Raw genomic sequence first — 20,917 nt, 5'->3', positions numbered from 1 at the left:
AAAAAGCAGTATTCTTGCGTCCTTACTATCAGGCTGTCGTTGGGATTTCATGTCTTCAAACAGTGGGTTGGAATTCCAGGTCAGAATAGGGCGTGTTTAACCACCACCAAAGACCCCCAGACAGTCAAAACAGCATACAAGTTATTAGGGACATTTGGCTTGATCCTGCCCTCTAAAATTGTCTGTATATTTTATACTTTTTATTAGAGTAAATGCAAAGAAGTGATCAAAGGAGTGTCATCATGTGGTCAGGGATTTATGTCTGTAAATAAACTCCATAAAAATGGACTAGGCTTCCTCACCACAGCCACAATTATTTTCAGAGCTTGACCTTGGTACTGAAAGAAGGTGAAAGCCTGCACTACCTCAGTAAATAGAAAGATATTTGGTTAAAGATCTGAGCTTTTTCTCTTGGAATCTATATTTCATTTGTAAAAAAGGTAAAGATGCATTTATAGTGTGCTAGCTCTTCTCACTTCCATTAATATTTAACAAAAAATTCATGTAAATATAGAATTTTTCATTAGCATATATATGGCATATCCATACTAGAAATAGAGGACAATATTTTTCAACCTTGTAATAAGTCTGTAATATGTTTTGTGCTTGAAAATGTGTGTTGATTGGAAGATAAGAGACTGAGACACCTGTTTCTTGTTCAGCTGATACTGGATATCATACTCCACTGGTGGATCTCCAGGAGTGTCACCAGTCTTTCTTCAGTGTCTTCAATTAGCAACTTTAACACAGCAATTCAGTGGGCAGTAGAATAATCCATTAGAATTTCCAGTAGCAGCTGATAGCAAATTACGTTACCTGTGGCTTAAAAGCCTGGAATGGGCTTGGGAGTGAGGGGAAAAAGCCTGTTTGCTTCGTGCTGCAGAGACAAGACTAAAAGGCTCGTTCCTTGGAACATCAAGAGAGAGAACTCTGTAAATGCAGATTGCATAAATAAGCCACAGGTCATGTAGGAGCTTTTTATTCTTAGTTAGAATCTCTCTTACAAAGTTGCATTATCCTCTTCAGAGAGATTCTTAGACCCTACAAATTTTACTGATTCTGTAGCTGCACGTGTCAGTCATATGTTTCCTTTCTTCTCTTCTTTCAATTAATTGTTTCATTCTGCTTTGAAACTCCTGGATTTTCCTGAAGTGTTTGGGTATTCACTCAGACAATACAAGTTTTATTTTAAATCCTTTTTATGTAAAGGTTTACTTTTTCAGAGGAGTTGTGATTCCTGTGTTCCTGTGGCCACCATTAAAAGTAAATCATAAGCTTCATAACTTCATCATCTATCTTCTGAGGAAGGAACCCAGTACTAAAGTCTGCTGTCAATTAGACCCTATATGACTTTTGGGTGTATGGGAAATGGCTGCTTGGGTGCACCTTGGTGAGGTGAGGGTCACAAGGTAGATGTTCTACTCAGCAATTCAGTCATACTGCCAGCATATCATGCCAGCACACCTAACTGCCTTTGGTCCCTTAAGTGCTCTGTGGACACCCTTTCAGAATAGTTGGGTCACAGTCCCTCACTTGTGGTGGTCAGTAATAGCAGATTTCCCAGTTGAGTTTTCCCACACGGCTGTGTTGAAAAATACCCAGAACCTGTGGTGACAAGTCCACAGAAGTACCCAGGATTGCATCAATATTCATGTGCCACAGCGGCCTTGAAGCTGGGCTTGAGTCCAGATGTGCTGCTTGGCCCCACCCTTAAGGCCAGGTCATTCTCAAAGGCAGTGCAGATAATAGCAAGGATAATGTTTCTTCTGAGATAATGACACAGGCAAGGTGGACTGTATACAGCAAAGGTCTGTTCTGCACATTGGATGTACCACTCCACCAGTTTGTGTTCTTTCCAACTAGCCTTCCAGCTTCATTATAGAATCAATGTCTTGCAGACAGGATGGCACAAGGATCCTGTTTAAAAAGATTTATAATGTTACTTCCTGCAAAGAGTTTAGAGAGGGAGCCTATTATTAAGGGATTTTTTACTTATCTGCTGGCCCAGTGAATATAAACATAAATACATGGGAAATAAAACTTTTGTGGTGATTGATGGTAGCAAAACCAGGTTCCATCATGAAGTAAGACAAAATAAAGGGTCTTGAAGGGATTGTGATTTGCTAATCCATCCATTTGCGTCAAAACAGGATTAATAATACCTGTAAAATGTTGAGTTTCCTCTTCCATTGTGGAGATTAAATGGGAAAACATGCTTAGATCAAAGTTAATTTTATGCTTTTTAAACTGAGAGTTAAGGAAACGGGAGAGCAGTGAATCTATGCAAGATTCATTGGTCTGTGCAAGGATAATTCTTTTGAAGAGATGATACTAAGATATTTAAAGGGCACATCAAATATTCATGACTTGTTCTGTAAGCCATAGCATCCTACTGGAAATTCACCTTGATGTGACCTGGGTTGTTGCACTGGATTAAGATGTCTTTGCCTTATGAAGTAAAAAGGTGCATATGTGCTATTTTTAAATAACAGAATTTTCTCTTCCCCTTGCCTGTATCTGCCATAACACTGTCCCAACCTTTTGCTTGTCCCAAGCTTTTTTTTTTCCTGCAAAGAAGCTGTGGCTTTTGTGGGCAACTGGATTTTTGCTATTTGTTATTTTTCCTTCATGAAAAGCTCAATAAATTTCATTAATGCCCAAACCATCATTTTACTCTGTACCTGTGTGGGAAATGGATTTGTAGAGAATTCTCAAAGCCTTACAGAAGGCTCACGTAGTCTGTTTAATAATTAAGTAGTTAAGAAATAGTTGGCTTCTGATTATGATAGCATGAATTGTAACATCTATATTGTCTCACCCTTCGCATGAAACTGAAAATAGGATAAAAGTTTTCTAAACGCCTCTCAGTTGCCCCATGTCAGAAAAAAGTATAATCCAACATACCTGTACTGGGCCTCTGATGTTTTTGTGCAAAACCACTCCTTTCCTCTTTCCCAGAGAGCAAAAAATCATTTTACATGTTATCCACAATGGAAGCAGAGTCAGCAGTATTATTTCTTTCTCTGCAGACATCTAAAAATTAACATGGAACCTGGTTCTCTAGGGGTTTCCTTTTTCCTTCTCTGTGTACAAGTATTCGAAGAAAAATGTCAGATCCCTTCCTAGGACTTCACGGAGATAACTTCAGCTATAGACAGTTATTCAGGGAAGGGCTCCCTGCCCTAATGGCAAGAACTGGACAAGCTAATTGGCAGTTCAGAAGGTTTTGGATGTTTTCCCGTAAATGCTGGGTGTGCTGAAGTCATGGCTTTTGCAGTGATACCTTTGAATGGCTTGCTCATTTCCTTGTTTACCCAAGGGCGCATCCTAAAACTCATGGAGAAGAATGCCTGCTTCTCCAGTCAGATGTCACTCCTCTCTGGAGCCTTCTGCATGCCACTGTGCTTCTTAGAGACTGAATATGTCCTTCTGGTTCAGTGTCCTCCCTGTGTGTGTTTACACATGGCAGAGGTGGAGTGGGTTGGTCCCCACAGAGCCTTGGACAAAGTACTGCGCCTTCTCCTGGAGCTGCAGCACAGGTAATGCCAGAGCTGGAGGGCTGCCAGTTTGCCTCGTGTGCCAGCACAGCTCAGCTGAAGTGTCATCATCACCTGGGGACTGTCACCAGCCCTTGCATGTCTGCTCTAATCCGCTCACAGTCACAGGTAATGAGTCATGCCTCCTGCGAGATGTCTGAGAGGCACTTGTGTGGATTTTTATTCCCCCCCCAAGCAGGAATATCTGATATCCAAATGTCATGTGTCAGGTGTAACTTCACACCTCTGAACTGAGAATTTTGCTTATTACTGTATAGTCAGTAGACTACCTCTTGAATGTTCCCAAGATCAGAGGCCAGCCCTGCTGGAGGCTAAATACTAGGCTTCTGCTCCTGATGCAAAAAATTCTTGTGATGTTTTGACATCCTGTAATCCTTTTGTTCATCTGTATAATGTTGGGCAACAGCTCTGCATTGCAGAAAAATTCAGTCAAAAGATCCTCATGTTAAGAAAGGCAGCTGACACCAATTTTATAAAAACTACTTGAAAACTGAGTTTATGAGTTTATGCAAGAGATTCATGTTTGCATAACAAATACTGTTCATTTCTAATAGCTACCTTGACTATCTATCCAAACTGTTGTCTTTATAGAGATGGCATACAGGATCTCCTTCAGAGTCAATAGCTGGTTTCTAACAAAGGATGCAGTATTCAACCTCTTCATTACTTCTCAACAATACATTTCTCTGATGGCAATTCCTTTGAAAGACCTCTTTTGTTGTAACTCTTCTGTAATGAGGATTAACTATTCACAAATGGTAGAAATAAAATATCACATTTAGATATACTGCTTATACAAATAGGTATAAAAAGTAAAATATCTCTATCTGCTTTCCCAGAAGCATTTGACTGTCTGTCTTGAGATCATTCCAAAGGCCAGCTAACCCAGATGTCACAAGGAAAAGCCTAGAGAAGGGGAGAAAGACCAGGCAGATATATGGATTGCTTTGCCTTGAGCAACTCCTCAGCCTCCAGTTATTTGTGTCTCGAGGACTGTGTCTGGAAGCCATGATATTTAGCAACCCTCAACATACTTCTTTTCCATGAACTTGTTTGGTCCTTCTGAACTCACCTCAGCTGCTGACAGGCATTTCGGCAGCGTGTTACATGAAGAACCACATCATCTTGTTTCACCCTGCTTTTTTCCTGCTAATTCTAAGTTTTCTGTGGTGCCCCTTAGTCCTTGTATTGAAGGGGACAGGGAGAAGCTGATTTCCTAGGCACTTCATCTTTGCCAATCCTGACTTTATAGACCTCTGTCTCATTGCTATCTATGTCACCTCTTTTTCCAGTCAGAGGAGCTCCAGTTTTCTAATCTCTTTTTCTGAACTGGCATTTGAACCTTTAAATAGTTGTGAACATTTTCCAATTCTATCTGTTTTGAAAGAGGGAGAGTAGAATTGAATAAGCCATTCAAAATGTACGTGATCAGTGGATTTATAGAGTCATGTTTATGTAGTGGTTACTTTTCCAAAGGAGTTAAACAAAAAGAATCTGTTTTCAAGATACAGGTAAGTGTTGTGCCATCCTAAACATAATAAACCTCTGAGATTAATACTGGGGAAATAAGTTTTTCTCTCCTAGCAAAAGACGATAATCTGCTGTAGAATTTAGCTCCCAATGTTTTGGGAGCATGGAAACGCGCCAACGTTAAATCATTGTTGCCTAAGGTTTTAATGTGCTACCCACTTGTGGTTGAAACTTGCAGTTTCATTCCAGCAAGCAGAATATTTCTGCAGTGTATGGGAATGTACTTTCTGTGCATGTTAAATCCCTCTTAGGTATATAAATGTGTGAATCATTGAACCCAACAAAATACCAGAATGAAAAAATAAATGAAAATTGCTGACCTATTCTCTATCTTGGAAGCCTTTAGTTAAAAGTGGTAGCACTTCTCTCATTATTTGTAGAGAGGATGTGTTTTTGGACTGTGTTGTCTGTATGCTCTGTGCAGATGGTGAAAGCTATGCTAGAATGTGTTTGTTTGTTTCACAAGTTCAGAAAAGAGTTCCCTTAATTTGTAATTTTTTATGTGTTGTGCTATCTCTCTTTGAGTTTGCAGTTGGTGTTGGAGTTCTTTACATGGCCTTAGAGGAGTAATTGTTTAACATAACTTAGGGACGAAAATCTGATGAAACTGAGACAGCAGTGACCTGTCTATTGTATAAAGTTGCCAATCTTCTTCTGACTTACTCCTGGCACTTCAATCCAACCAGTGTGCAAAGAGACCTCACAAACTATGATTAAGATACTATCCACCCAGCGGCATTTCTGTCTGAGGAGGAAAGCTAAAACTGTGTGTGATTCAGGAACAAAATTCTGCCTGTTACAGCAGTTATCTCAGCAGCCTGTGGGCATATTTGTACTCAGAGTTATGGGCTTTCAACAACATGATCCCTCTTGTGTTTGGTGAAATTTACTGAGCTGTCATGGTAATATTAGTGTGGCAGGAAGAAATGCACGAAGGAGAAGGAGAGGGATGGTGAAAATCCGCGAGAAGAATCTGTCTTAAGAAAATATTTCAGGACAGGTGTCTTGAGAATCTCAGGCTTTATAAAGTTTTGTAAGTTCAGGGGTTTCTTTATTTGTTTTCAGTCCCACTCTGGAAGCAAAATTCCTGAGGTGGTATTTTCTGTGGGATTCCTGCTCTCCCTACTATTTGTTTGGTGGTAAGCAGTAACACAGTTCTGATTTTCCAGCAGAGGGAAGGAGGACCAGAGGCTGTATACCAGCTTGTTCTGATTTTCTGTGCCAGTGCTGGCTTTGCAGTGTGCTACTTTTTCCCAACTTGATGGGAGAAACCCAAGCAACCTTAAGTATAGGTGGTTTTTTTTCCCCCAAGGACAGTTTTGCTCAACTGCTTTGCCTATTCTCAGAAATAGTAGTAGTTGACCAAAGTGCTATTGTGATGACAAATGAGAAATATAATTTGTGTAGAGATACTTGGTCCAAGATAAGAAAATGGGTGGTATTTTGTACATGCAGCCTCTTTTTTGGCCCTCAGGTCTCAAAATCCTACTTCTGGTTTGAGGCTTGCCATAGAGGGCACAGACTATCACACCACTGTAGTGGGAGTGTGGTGGCATCCCAAGTAAGATAAAATAAATACAGGGAACTGTCATTGCACATGCACTTCTTTTTACATACAAACACTGTTACCAAGTGAAGGTATTTAAATTAGAGACTTCTTTTTGTTTTGGTTCCTAAACAAATTTTCCAAAGCAGCAACTGTGAAGGCACCCCTTTGCACATTTCTCAGTGATGCTTAGTGTTGGGTTTTTTTAAAAGTAGAATTGGAAGAAGTTTGGCTTATGGTACGAATAGGTTGCATCATATCCCATGTCAGAAAAAACTCACAATGGCACAAAAATACCTCAGGAGATATAAGTGGGGGTTTTTTTCAGTATTTTGAAGGTGGCTATGGAGTCAGAACTCTCCTTCTACGAGATCTTCTAATAAGCTTTTTTCATGAATGAAGGGGTTTTGTGTCTTAAATCAGATATGCATTATTGTTAGTGAATCACATGTATAAATTGTATGCCTACTTTACAGACAGTCCCTGCCCATCATCTCAAAGGGGTTTATGTTGAAGGAGAGCAATGCAAATGAAAATACAAGGGTTGTACTTATGTGGAAGGATATGTAGGAATGAGGATAGAAAAATGAGCTGAATAAGAAAATGAGACCCTGAAAGGTGAACATGCCTCACTACTTCTATATTCTTATTTATTGGTAGGCTGGTAGGTGTTTTGAATATCTTGTGGAGCAGTGACTGCAAATCATGGATGAATGATCCTTGTGGGAAGAAGATGTAGATGACTTCTTGGGTGAGATAGTGGACACATAGTGAAAAAAGAGTTAAAATTAAGAAGACATTGCCAAGCACACAAGCAGCTACAAATTACTATCCTTTTAGATGCATCATGAAAGTGAGGCAGTGAATTCACACTAATCCATGTTATGGCGCCCTGGGGATATGGACAAGAATTTGGTTGTGTGAATGTCAGGTTGTGAAGTCAGTTGGCAGTGTGTAGGTAGCTTTAATTTTAAGTAGCTTTAAGCTGTCCTGAATCACACTGACTTAAATCTTCAACCCACATTAATTTTAAGAACAGCATGTTTCATTGTTTTGCTATGTTTAAGCTTGTGGACTTGCTTTTTTTTTTTTCTGAAAAGTTTCTTCATCCTGTAACATTCCATATGCTAGCATGATCGTAAGGTCGTGAGTCAGCAGGACTTCTTTATAGGGATTCTTATCCTGTTCACAGGTTATGCACTGACACTAAGGTACATGCTTAGCTCATTTATTTTCTTAGAAATGTATGTTAACAGCCTCTGCTCAGTTCAGCTGGATCTACAAAGAACAAGGCAAGACCATGGTATAAAATCAGTAGAACATGGTCTCAATACATTATTCTTCATACTATGTCCAAATTCAAATGCTGCTTGTAGGAACTACAGGGAGAATACTGAGTTAGTGTATTTCTATTCTTCTGCTTTCTGCTGAAATTACTCACTGGCCTGTGAGCAGCATTTGCTTTCTTGGGAAGACAGGTTGTTGACATTCCTGGTGTGTCTCTGCATCCAACAAAACAATATATTGGCAACCATTTTGTGTTTCAGTGGCTTGAACAACACTGAAACTACTATCTTCTTTTATGCAATAAGAATTGACTGAGGTGCACAGATTTTGTAGGCTTCTGCAGAAATTATTTGATGCTGTTATGAATTGAGTTTCAAATACTGGTTTGGGTTTTTATTTTTTCATTCAGTATGTAACAATAGAATTAAAATCTCTCTTGACTTAGCAATATGAAGTCATCTTTCTCTAAGATTTTGGGAGATTCTGCAATTGTACAGTAATATAATTCCTTATGAGTGCAGTGATTTAGATGTGTTCATTTTGGTGGTAAGCTTCAGAGCAGTTTCTCTCTTTCCCTTTCAGAAATATATTGAAGATAAATGAAAACCTCTAACAACTTATATTTAAAACAAGAAATCTTTGCCAAGACTGGTTTTGTGCAGTCCTGGGTAAAGGCACTGAGGATGGTGAAAAGATGCTCCTTTTCAGTGCCTGAACAAATGACAATATCAGCACAACTTAATAAGCACTCTTTAAAAGATACTGCATTCTTTCCTTGGTGGTGATTAATATGTAAATAGATGACTGATCCACATGTGGTATCCTGATTAAGGATGGGCAGAGGTGATGCAGCCTGATATATAACTTGATATAAAGAAAATAAAGAATTCATCAGGTGGCACACAGAAATTTCTAAAAAAATGTTGGAAACACCTTCAGTCAAGAGTAACACCATTCATTTCACTGAGTCAGTGATCTGACTGTCTGGTCTTGAAGAAGGCAGAGTTGTGGTTCACTGTCCTTCAGACACTTCTTACTGAAAATGTGGATTTTGGCTGCTATCATTTCTCAGTTAAAAGTAGTAATGTTGCCATGGTCTACAAGGAGAGGTATGAGAAGCATAGATTGTGTTTTTGAGAAAACAAAGCAGGCTTATGTCAATGTTATTTCTACAATAGTAATCCAATTAGTATTTCTGTTTTTCAAATAATGCTACTTTTACTAAGTGGTTTTATCATTTTTGAGGGTCATCTTTTCATATTCAGTCATGTATCACGTGTTAGGTGTATGTATTGTCACATTTTTTTGTCGTGTTTTTTTATTCATATGCACAAACACACACACGTGCATACAGTCTCTGTATTGGCTGGAGCTGGTAGTGCCAACTTAAGTATTTTTAGCAGGAGATATCTAGAAATGTTTGGCTGTACAGAACTCTGAAAGACTTGAAGCATTCAGGCCATTTCCATTCAAGTATCAGTTTCATACTGAAACTATTTTATAAGTTGAGAAAAAAAGTTTGTTTTCCAAAGAACAAGATTAAGAGAAAATAAAATGCTCTGTCTAAATTTTAAAAATTGTCATGGAGAAGTTCCAGTGCAGATTCTGAGCTTTAGGGGGGTGTAGGATGTGGAAGGAAAGAGAACAAGAAGGTTGTTTGGTATGAGGGAAATGCTTTTGCTGATTCTGTGGGGAGCTGCCAGTCTCTGGCTTAAGTTTTAAAACTTCAGGAAAATGTTTGCATGGGGTTGACAAAGACTTGTTAGAGATTTATCAGTTAAATTGTCAGAGGATTATGTCAGTTCTGCGCTTGCAAGGTCTGTAGAGCTGTACCATAAGGCTTAGAGGGTTTTTTCTCTGTGATGTTATATAGAGCTTGTTATGACACCAGGTGTTAAAAGAGTAAAGACTGATGAGCCTCATGTTCCTGGATGCTGTAAACTGGCCCTGGCAGCTGGCAGGAAGAGGGAGAGGCAAGAGAGTGGGGCAGAGAGAATGGTTCTGCCTATCAAGGAAAAGTAAGACCAGCTGAGGAGCTTACCTGGCTCCAGCTGAAGGAAAATATACCTATAGGTTCTGTGGTGCCTGGGGTGGTGATAGCTGAGATTGGCCAGTCCTCTGTTGCCAGCAAGTTTCCAGGAAACCCTAAAATCATAGCCACCCTAGCTGTAAACTTATATGAATAAAAGACTCGCCTGGCATCCCCTTCTCTTTTCAGTATGTGTTTGCCAGCTTCTGCATGAAATGAGATGGGGATCCTGCTTTTGCAAATAACATTCTTACATTCTGCCCAACTTTGACTAATAGCAGAAGGCTTTGTCTGTGCCAAAGATCCAACAGGGTGGGAGAGAGCAAGAGGCTTCCTGTGGAAGAACTGAATTTGTGATGTTCTCACTCAAGACTTTATTGCAATGCCTGTGTGTGAGAGGATCCAGTTGTGGTTGTTTCAGATAATCTTAACTGCCATTTCTTACAGTGTGAGCGCTGGTCTTTGCAGTACTAACAGCCCTTTTAATTCAGCTGCTGTGTGGTCTGTCTGCAGATAAACATTTGTAGATACATATGGTGTGGCACATGTGCATGTACACATAAATATATCTGTTCCCGTGACTGGGCTTAGATAAATGGTTATGTTGGACTGCAACTACGAATAAGACTAATCAAAGTTAAAAGATGAAAAATTTATATTTTTGTATGTTTTTTTACTCCCAAATAACTCAGTCTGCTAAAGCAATTCTAAGATAGGTTGAAGTTCATGCTTCTGACATGCAGCAATCTTAGGAAAACCATTCTGGTAACTCCAGTATTCCTGGAATGTTTCTCTTCAGTTGTCCTTCCTCACCCCACCTATCACACTATTCAAAAAGCAGTAGTAACTTTGCAGGTTGATGAGAAAAGGGTAGAGTGCCACCAGATTTTTTGTGGAAGAATTGTGCCTAGCACATGGTGAAGAAATCATCTTTGGAGCTAAGGGGATTGGAGTCTGTGGAGGGGAATGTAGTGAAATAGAGGAAGTGGTAACCAGGAAGCAGCAGCAGGGCTGTGCAGGCAGGAGGGGGTTGTATGAAAGGGGTAGAAGAAGGGAAGCCACTGAAGGCTCAAAGGTAGAGTGTCATACTGAGGAATATCTTCTAGGAGAATAGACATAATAACTTCGAACAGGCTGTAAGTGAGGTGGGGTAACCAAGAATTTTAATAATCAAAGTGGTGCAACCTGGCCTGATAATTCTGACAGCAGAAGTGAAAAGTTTGTCTTCGGAAGTATTTGGGGGAGGGTGTGGGGATTTTTTAAGGGTTTTGGGGGAGGGGGTTTATTAAGTAAGCAAGATCCTGAAGAGATATGTTTGACATCTGAAGGAGGGAAAATTTCAGGAGGGCTTCAGTAGATGACAATGACTCAAAAAAATGGAGACACAGTTACTCCTTCACCTAGTATAGCTCCCCAGTGCCTTTTTGAATAGGTGGTTGCAGTTATTTGCATACATTCAATAACTGAATCACCCATAATGCAGCATTGAAGGGAACTGTTCTAAAGCCCAGGACAAATGGACAGAGCAGAAGATATCCAGATCTGTTCAAATAATAAGCTTACTCATTTTGTGAGAAGTTAACTCCAAAACCTCAGCAGATAAACCGTTGGATTTTACTGAAGAGCTTTTATTGCCATCTACTGGCTTAAACAGGCAGCTTGTTCGACTGCGTCGCCCTTTCTAAGAACCATTTGGAAAATGTTTGCTTACTGAGAAAATATTTTGAAGAGATTGTTTCAGAATATTCCTTAGGCAAGCTTATCTTTGGCATGATATCAGACGAGTCTGTGTGCAGTTAGCTGTGTTGCCATGCCTAGCTTTATGAAAGAGGGTTCATTTAAACATCTGGAACCTGACGCACCCATAAATGCACTCCAGCACATGCTTCACTTTGCAGGAAATCAGCTCTAGGAACTCGCAGAGGATTTTGTGTGTGTGGGGTGCAGCAGGCTGTGTGTGCGCGTGCTTCAAAAACTGGAGTTGTCAATGTTTCTTTCTACTTTCAACTTCCAAATTGCATAAAATTGAGTGGGGTTTGAAGAAAAACTTACTCTTAATTAGTTCTTTAGATTTTCTAATTACTCCAAAGCCCCCCAAAAATCAGCAGAGAGCTTGAAACCTGGAGCCTTGAGTAAGTCTGAATCAAGTAATTGATAAGCTTTTTCTTATAAATAGAGATGTGAAAGTAAAAGGCCAAATTCTGTGTCTTTCTCAAGCAAGATGCTCATTGAATAAAATCTTTAGGACAATTTGTCTAAATTCCAAAGCCTTTTGTATATTCTTCTGTCTGTTCAGTATGAAATTTTTAAGAGATTTTTCAGGTTTTTTTCTGGCAGCATCAGTACTGGCTGTCAAGTCATTGCCAAGCTGCTTTATAACTCAGATCTGCAGAGTGTTTATCTTTCATCAGATGAACTAGGTGTTTGTACAAGCACTCCCAAATTTGGGGAGCTCAAAATGAGAAAGATCAACAGTGCCACTAATCAAATTATTTTAAATCCTGCATCCATTTTGGCTGGAAGAAATGGAAATATGACCTGATGGTGGTAGCCATCACAGGTGTCTACAGCCTTGCACTCACAAGTACACAAAAAGCTCTTCATACAATGATTAAATCTAAAGAAATATCAATAAAAATAATAGCAGCATGAGAAGTCTGTTTCTTAGCTAGATTTATTGATTTGGAATTTTAAACTGTGTATCATGTACTTCAGTAAGGCGGCAGAATTGTGGAGAGTTTCTTTTTCTTTTCCCTGGTGCTCTCATGTTCATTCCTGAGACTACCATAGCCTGACCATCCTCTCAGTGGCCATTGTTTGCAGATCTGAACCAAAGCCTTTGTACTCATTGTCACTTACTGTTCCTGTTTCTTGTCTTTGTTCTTTTCCCACAGCTACAAGCCCCCAGTGTGAAAGGCTTTGATTTTGCTAAGCAGCATCTGGGCCAGCACAATAAAGATGATGTCCTGATTATCCATGAGCCAGCTCCTTTACCAGGACCTATTAAGGATACTACCCCATCTGAAAACGGAGATGTGCCCAGCCCCAAATCCAAGATTTCCACAAAGCCTTCAAAGACTGTTCGACACAGAGGGAGGTCAGTTCACAGAGATAAAAACAAATTGTAGTAGACAGCAGTTTATTAAGGGCCAGCGATTGCTGTATTTTTAGGGCAATTTCAGTGGAAAGGACTGTTCCAGGGCTCCAGAACTTGCATTTTCTAGTGAGCCGGCACTGTTACACCTCACTACTCATTAGTACAGGGTTGTGAGAATTTAGTGTTCATTTTTCTTTTAAAGGGAACATACCCAGTTAAGAAGGCTATTTAAGACACTGCTGAGCTGGCTGGAGTCAAGTCACTGCTTGTTCACTGGAAACACCAAGTCTGTGTTTTCCAATGCAGTCTCTTTGTGGTCTCTAGCTAATAAGCCAACGGGTAGTTAAAAACAAATGAAAGCCATTGATGTGGAGTAATGTGTTTCAATCACGTTAATAGTGATCAATACATATACGAAGATTTGGGATTTCCAAAATGAAGCCATAGCTCCAAAATTCAGGGAAGATGCAGAAATGTTATTTATGATTATCTGGGGGGGGGTCTCATAGCAAATGAGCCTTCTACGGAAAAAGAAATGGTAATTCACATCTGTGCAAATGGAGAAGGGTCTGTCAACTGTCAGCAGTGGCAGCCTTTTCCAATATTAACGTGGTGTGGTGATCCCTTGCTGGAAAGAGATTGTGGTGGTAGGATAAATGATGTAACAAAGCTGTGCGTTAGAGATGGATCTGGGCACAAAAAAAGTGGGAGGTAACACGTGCAAAAAAAATGGAACTCCGAGAAGACCCCCTCTGAACTACACTCTCCAGTAATTCTTCCTCTGCCTCACTCTCAGACTTCTTTGTCTCCAGCTCTGCATTCCCTGTGCTTATACCTCTGTGATACTGCACAGTGGGAGGGAAAAAAAAAGGCAAACAATCAAGGGTTGGATGAGCTGAGAAAGAAACTAACGCAACACAACTTGCTCCTCTGTTCAGCCCTTTGTGCTTCCTCTAAAACCCCAGTTGTCTTAAGATCCTTGCTTTGACTTCCCCTTGTGGGCTTCACAGAGCTCAGTTTCCCCCTTCCAGATGGTAAGCCTGTCTTCCTAACTCCTTACAGGCCTTGTAAGTAGAAGACTACCAGTGGTAGAGTGGAAGGTGAGCAAAACTGGAAAATAATGGAAGAAAAATGAGCTGTATTAGTTTTGGTGTAGCTTACATAACTTAAAACAAAGTAATGTAAATCTGAAAGACAAGTGTTCCTGTGTTTCTTTGAAAAAGTTTAGACACGGCTTAGGACAGAGATGATACATCAGGGAAGGGAAGGCATCTATATTTCTATGCAGATAAGCATAAGAAGTAAGTTTTAAATTTGAGATTGCTGCTGTATTTCATCTCGAATAATTCAGAAAATTAGGCAGGTGAAATTTCAGAAGCCAGCATTCTAATAATATGCCATGATCCCATCGTAGAAGGCCACCAAGTAATTCAGGTGTGATTTGCCCTTAGTGAAGGTATGTTGGCTGTCACCAAACCCCTTCTAATTTTGCCTTAGCATAGTTTCCAGGACAATCTGCTCCACGATCTTACTAGGCACAGAGGTGAGAGTGACTGACCTGCAGTTCAGACACTTGAAATGTTATCAAAAGAAAATCTCTCTCTTCCCCCTCATATTCCCTTAAGAACAAATCTTCCTTTAGGCTTGGAGATGTTGCCATCATCTCCCTACCATGCTGATGTGCCCATGTCAGCTTGCGATTTGAAACATTTATTCCCCGAGGCAGAAGTTGAAATGTGAAATGGTATCATACTGTGTTGTGTTGGGTTTAGCTGCTGGATGTTTTGTGAGGAAATACAAAACTCAGTTCATCACAGTTCAGCTCAGGATTGTATGTTACATGCCAGGAAATCTAGCAGTGATGTGAGTACACGTTCTATATCTGTAAGAAACAACAAACAAGCCGAGTTCAGAAAGCTCAGCATCCCTAGGCTCCAGCTAAGAGTTGGATCTGTTATTTTGACTTGAGAGTATACAACTGCATACCCCTCAGCACTTAGAAGAAATGGCTGATGGTGACTCAACACTATTTATGTTCCTATAATTATACTTGGTGATAATTTGTATACGCTGAGAAAAGAGTATGAGGGGAAATGCAGAGCACGAGTTGAAACACAAAGTCAGTAGGAGATCTGGACACAGAACTCCAGCCTCATACTCTGCTGAACCAGGACAAAGGTGATGGAGATGAGAGCTCTGCACACCCTCTCCCCAACAGAAAAAGATGCAGTGATGCAGATCTCTAATCTCATTGAGGATCATTTATCCTCTTTTCCCTGGTATTATTTTTTTTAATTGGGATGTGACATTAGTATTACAGTCCTGCAGATCAGGGCATTGTTTAGGGTGGAGAAAAATGGAAGTTGAATTCAGAGCTGCAAGGAGTAGATTTAACTTCAATGGACTTGTCAGGCTGCCTATAGTTGTCTTAGTCTGTGAGCTCTTGGCAGGTTGATATTTAGCCAAGAGCCTCAGTAACCAGTTCAGATACCCATCTAGCCCAAGCAAATCCTGCACTAATGAGGTTAATGCACAGACATGTGCACCCTCTCCATGATTAACTCCCTGCCAGAATAGAAGAGTGTTCACAGGACAAAATGGTCACTAGAGACACTATCACAAAGGCTGATCCCATGTGAAAAGACAGGTTTTGGTGTCAGGCAGTGGTGTGGGCCCTGTATTTTTTTCTATTTTTATACTATCAGAATAATTTTACAGCTGAAGTATTTTGTTGGAGAAGCTCATGGTATTTTTTTTTCTGTATTGCCTACAAAAGCTGTGAGCACTGAGATTGTAATTTTTAGATAACAAATGTTCTTAAGAATCTTGTGACTGCATGGAATAAATACATAAAAGAAGCATTTTTGAATGGCCTTACATTTGACTAGTCAGAAAAATATTTACATAGATTTGTATTGTTAGCAAGAGAACAACAAGTTAGTAAGGCTGAATGTTAGACTAGTTACCTATGTGGGTTTCATACTCCTAATATAATTATTTTCTTTTTGAAAGGTAAATTGCTAGTTACAAATGCAGAGCTTTTTCTTCTAGTGTATTTTAAAGGAAAGATTACTTAATAATATGATCACATGTGAATTGTGTTGCAGTCATTTTTCACACACAACAACGGTAGCATCGGGGCAATGAATATCTAGCTATGATAATGTATTACATTAAACAGAGGAAAACTTTAGCCGATTTCACAAGATATTTTAGCACACGATTCTTTGTGAGATTTATTCCCCCTTGCAAATTTGTGTTACGTGTTGGTTTGTTTGTTTTGCAATGTTTGTGGCAGAATTTCGCCATCAGATGCTGAATCCACAGCAAGTGAACAATCCAGCGGGAGAGAGACAGGAGAGGAAAGTGCAAGACCATCAACTGTTGCAAATGAGGGCAAGCCACGAAGAGCAGTGAAAAAGGGTTTGTCACCTTTTTTTTTTTTTCCTCCTTGTGTGCTTTAGTGCTTTACTCTGGTTGAAGAGTTACTCTGAAGCTGTAACATTTCTAAACTCACCTTTGGCTGTTGATTTTTTTGCTTCTTGGCACAGAAAATGCCTTCATATTTGGTTTAGTTTCTTCTGTTTTTCTGTAGGGCTTTACATTCCTTTCATTCCAGCAAGCCTTTGAAACAAATGGCCTAGCAGGAATGAATCTTGCCTCCTTTTGTGCCACACACACCTCCAGCAAAACTCTAATTGTGTCTCTCATGGTGGCAGAATTGCAGACAGTTGCATGGGCAGTAGAGGTCACAGCAGCACTTCAGACCACGGGAGTGTGTCTGTAACAGTAACTTTGAAAAAGTGATATGAAAAAAAAAAAGACACCAGAGAGGTAAAAGTTTTACAAATAAGTTGTAAATCAGTTATCAAAATGCTTGCATGATTGTACATTAGAACAGTCAAAATTCAGTGCTACTATGTTAATAACACTGGTATTTTTTTATAAAGAACCATCTTGCTTCCAGTTAAAGTGCCACTGTTTTCTTGGATTTACTCTAAAATATATATATTTATATATTTGAAAAGGTGGGAAAACATCTCAGGAGGGTTTGAGTTCTTCCAACCTATCTGACTTGAATTCTGTTGCTCTGTTTTAGTGTTGTCCCATTTCTTCTTACCTGGGAACTCCAAATTCATCTCTTCATTTTCTATCTGCCTTAAAACTTTATGTAATGTTTAACATTTCCTTTTGCTGTAGAAATGTTACATGTTGCTGCATCTGAATTACCCGGTAAAGGCAGCAAAGAGCCTGTGTAAAATGCATCCTTTCTATCTATCATGCCCTTAACTGGTTAAGATGCACTATCTTTTCAGCATTTGATGCCTCTAGTTTGCAAATCATAGGGACTATTTTTAGCATTCAGAATTGGGAGGCACTGTCTGCAGAGAGCTCTCTACTAAATGGAAGATTCAGTTCCCTTTTTGTGCAGCTGAGATTTGGCAGTTTGATCCAAGTTCATGCATTTCATTCAAAAGTAAATGCAATCATCTTACTGCTGTGTTTTTTTTCCAGTTGCCATTCTAGCTGAATTATTTGTCATAATTACTGTGTTGTCTCTTCTTTTTCCTTTATGTTGTCAGGAGCAAACAGAGTGGGTAAGTAACCAGAGCTGGTAGTCGAGTACAAATATGAAAAGGGCTGTTGGGGTAGCTGCAATTACATTTTAAGGATGGAAGAGTTTGTCTTCTGAGTCTTAAGAAAAAAAAATTGCTTTTGAGCTTTTGAAGTATAAAAAATGTCTCTGTAACACAAATTACAGTAATCCTGCACATTTTTCTAATTTTTTTCCTCCCAATTCTTTCAAATTATTGAGGAAAACATCACTGAAAGAATCAAAACTAAGGCAGCTGTTGGTCCTGAAACCAGCTTTTTATAAACAAGTTGGAGATAATATTTGAATTAGTGTCTTTACTGGAAGCCCAAGAAAAACATGATCTACCTGCAAAGGAACACAAATATTTTGTTGTGAAGTAATGTTTTCTCTGCCAGGATTGAGACATGGCAAACACAGGGTGGGAGAAAGCTGATGCTGTCTTTGATAATGTATAATATATTTTATCATCTAGTGATGAAATAAGGACTGTGTCCTCTGATAGCACTGGCCATCTTATAGTAGCCAGCCTTCTGTCCATTCTTCTGTACTATGCTGCTTTCCATTGGTGGGTGTAATGAGTCATCAGCTGCATCCTGGGGATGTCACCTACTTGGGTACAAAGAAACTGTGTGAAATGTATCTCTAATTGCATCGTCTGGCATGGTTAAGATACTAGTGGATGAGTTGGAGAATCCCATTGACTTAATCTGATTTTGGATAAGGCCTTATGCACCTTGACTGCTGTGTCTCTTGAGGGTGCAGGAAGCAGTAGCGTTTCTCTGTCTCCAGCTGTATTGGTTTTCATATGAGATCATAGCTTCCTGACATTGCAGTTCAATCAATGGTTTCAACTCAGGGAGCAGTGATGAACATTGATCCTGGCATGTGACCTATATGGATTAGTTGTTAAAACATGATCTGACTAGTATTGGGGTATTTAGTACCTCTGCATTCTTTTTTTTAGCCTCAGCTGAGTTGTTCTGAAATCAAAATTTCATTCTTCCAATAGCTTTCTAAGGAAGATTTTTTGAATGTGAGTAATAGTGTAATATAAGAACTTTGAAATGAGATAAATTAGGCTTATTCTCTCTGTGAAAACTTGTACAGGACCTTGTTCATGTGTTGAGTTAGAAACCATTTCTCCTTTTGTTGTATTTATACGGTGCTGTGCTGTTCTTGACTTCACCTATTTTTTCTATACTTCCATCTTGGTTTGTCTTTATGGACACATTGAGTATATGCTCACAGAGAGGATTTAAAGGTCAGATGCATCTTATGAAGGTTTTTTGTGTGTACCTTTTCTGCAAAAAGGAGTACCATATGATGTTACTATAGAGCCTTACCAAAATTTGTCAGTGGGACTTCAGTTTTACAAAATCAGTTTAAGAATCCTTTCACCTAAGAGGCCTCTGCCAAGCACTTGTTTGTGTGTACAAAGGAAAGTTACAAATTAAATGATAAAGATTCAGAGTGGATGCTCAGTGTAATTGAAAATATTGGACCTCGCTAACCAAGTAATACAAATATATTCTTTAAAATTTTATGTTGGGAGGTCAGTGAGCTTGAGAACGGCTGATTGAGTGAAAAGGTGAGGAAAAAATGACTATTGTGTGGGGAAGATGGATGCAGAAGTTCAGATTTCTATTGACTACACAATTGCTTTGAGGGATTCACACTAACTAATATATCTTGTGCCCCTCTCTGTGAGAGGCAATGCTTGCACACTTCTGACAGATGCATGAAGATGAGGCTGTGAAGATGACAAATGGTTAAGGTGATACAAATAACTGCAGAAGAGAGATGGATATGTTTCATTTAGGCACTGTGTCTTGCGAAACATTGGGACACAGAGGTCTTGAATGGAGCTGTTACCTTTTCTTTAAGAGCACTTATACAGAGAAATCACATTTATGAATGATGCGTGCCTTCTGTAAATGTGTTTGTTTGGCAGTGCTTTGGTCAAGTCTGAGAAACATGAATATGTGTTTTGCTTAACTTGTGGCCACACTGCTTTCCAGCCCAAAAGTAGTATGCTGTGAATATATTAAAACATATTATTCCTTTCTTGTCCTGCTCCCATGTTGTGCTGGAAGAGGGAAGCAAAGGAGCAGGTCATCTACTGTAACCTCCTACAGAAGATAGGATTCACTCCTCTTCTGAACCCTATCCTGTGTTACCAGCACATGCTGCAACAGGATCACAGCAGTGACTCTTTTATTTCCCTTCCTGTCTGTTGTAGTTGTATCATGTTGATCAACAATTGATACTGTATCAGAATCAAATGAGATTTTTGTCCTGATTTGAATATTGACAACCACATCCCCTTATCAGAAATCTGTGGAAAGATGTGGGACTCTGTCCCTCAACACTGTTGTGTCCCTTCGTAAGGAGAGTCACAAGTCTTGATCTCTCATTGCTTGTATTTTGTGGTGAAAAGCAGCTTGAGAATGTGTGGCTTTATCACATGGATAAGACAAAAGGTTTTGAAAATTTTCAATAGCTTTTGCAAGCCCCATCTGCGTAGCAGTTTCAGATTTAGGTCTAATTCAGAAAAAAAAATCATCAAATCTGAGTTAACTGCAGATCACTGGGGTGATCCTGTAGATTTCAAGTCTTTTGAGGGAGATGACCTATTTCTATTGAAATAATTCACTGTTGGCAGGACCTAGGGTGCATTTCCATGCATACTGGTTTTCATAATGTCTTTTGCTGATTGTATTTGAGTTGGTTTAACCTGTTCAACAAATTGCAACATGACAGTATTTATGCAGCTGACTTATTATTATGTGAGCTATTTATCCTGTCACAGAGAAAAAAAACTGCTTTAAAAGCCTTAATCAGTAAAATGTCTGTAAAATTCTTTGTGTTTTGTGGAGATTTCTAAGGGGTTTTTTGTTTGTTCCTGGACCACTCCTATCACATAAGAAATGCATTTTGCATGGAGACATCTTTCATTGCACTTTGAACCCCCATTTGAGCAATTTGCATCTTCTTAAGTGCTGATAAGAGGCATCATTAGCAGAATGTACTTAAACAGCTTTTTATGGAGTAAAGTAGATTGAGATTTTGGGGGTTTGCAAGTGCCAATAGCTTGATTTACAGAAATAAAGAATGACAGCTCACCTTCTGGAAATATAATGGGAAAATGTTTGTAATTTACAAACCACGGGGTAAACTTGTTGTACACTAAATGTGAGTCAGCTGGAAGGCCTGTAGGGCACATTAGAGACAGATGGAAATCAGGGTATAGTTTTGTAGCACAGCATCTGTAGTG

At 39.3% G+C, this 20,917-nt stretch overlaps 1 protein-coding gene across 5 annotated transcripts in view; it reads left to right on the top strand.

The window, feature by feature from the left end:
* Nucleotides 1–20,917, top strand: part of KIAA1549 (KIAA1549 ortholog) — a 141,454-nt gene that overhangs the window by 101,521 nt on the left and 19,016 nt on the right. For 4 of the 5 annotated variants that reach the window (XM_066183890.1, XM_066183893.1, XM_066183892.1 and 1 more), the window contains exons 11-13: nucleotides 12,844–13,046; nucleotides 16,345–16,469; nucleotides 17,630–17,644. In XM_066183890.1, coding sequence (XP_066039987.1) covers nucleotides 12,844–13,046; nucleotides 16,345–16,469; nucleotides 17,630–17,644 — 343 coding nt within the window. The remainder of the gene's footprint in view (nucleotides 1–12,843; nucleotides 13,047–16,344; nucleotides 16,470–17,629; nucleotides 17,645–20,917) is intronic. The other variant, XM_066183891.1, reaches the window with a different exon arrangement.

Source organism: Chamaea fasciata, unplaced genomic scaffold, assembly GCF_029207755.1.
Source record: "Chamaea fasciata isolate MVZ Bird 193981 ecotype frontalis unplaced genomic scaffold, bChaFas1.0.hap1 SCAF_5, whole genome shotgun sequence".
NCBI lineage: Eukaryota > Metazoa > Chordata > Aves > Passeriformes > Sylviidae > Chamaea > Chamaea fasciata.
The sequence above is the reverse complement of the archived record's forward strand: the minus strand, read 5'-3'. Positions and strand labels throughout refer to the sequence as shown.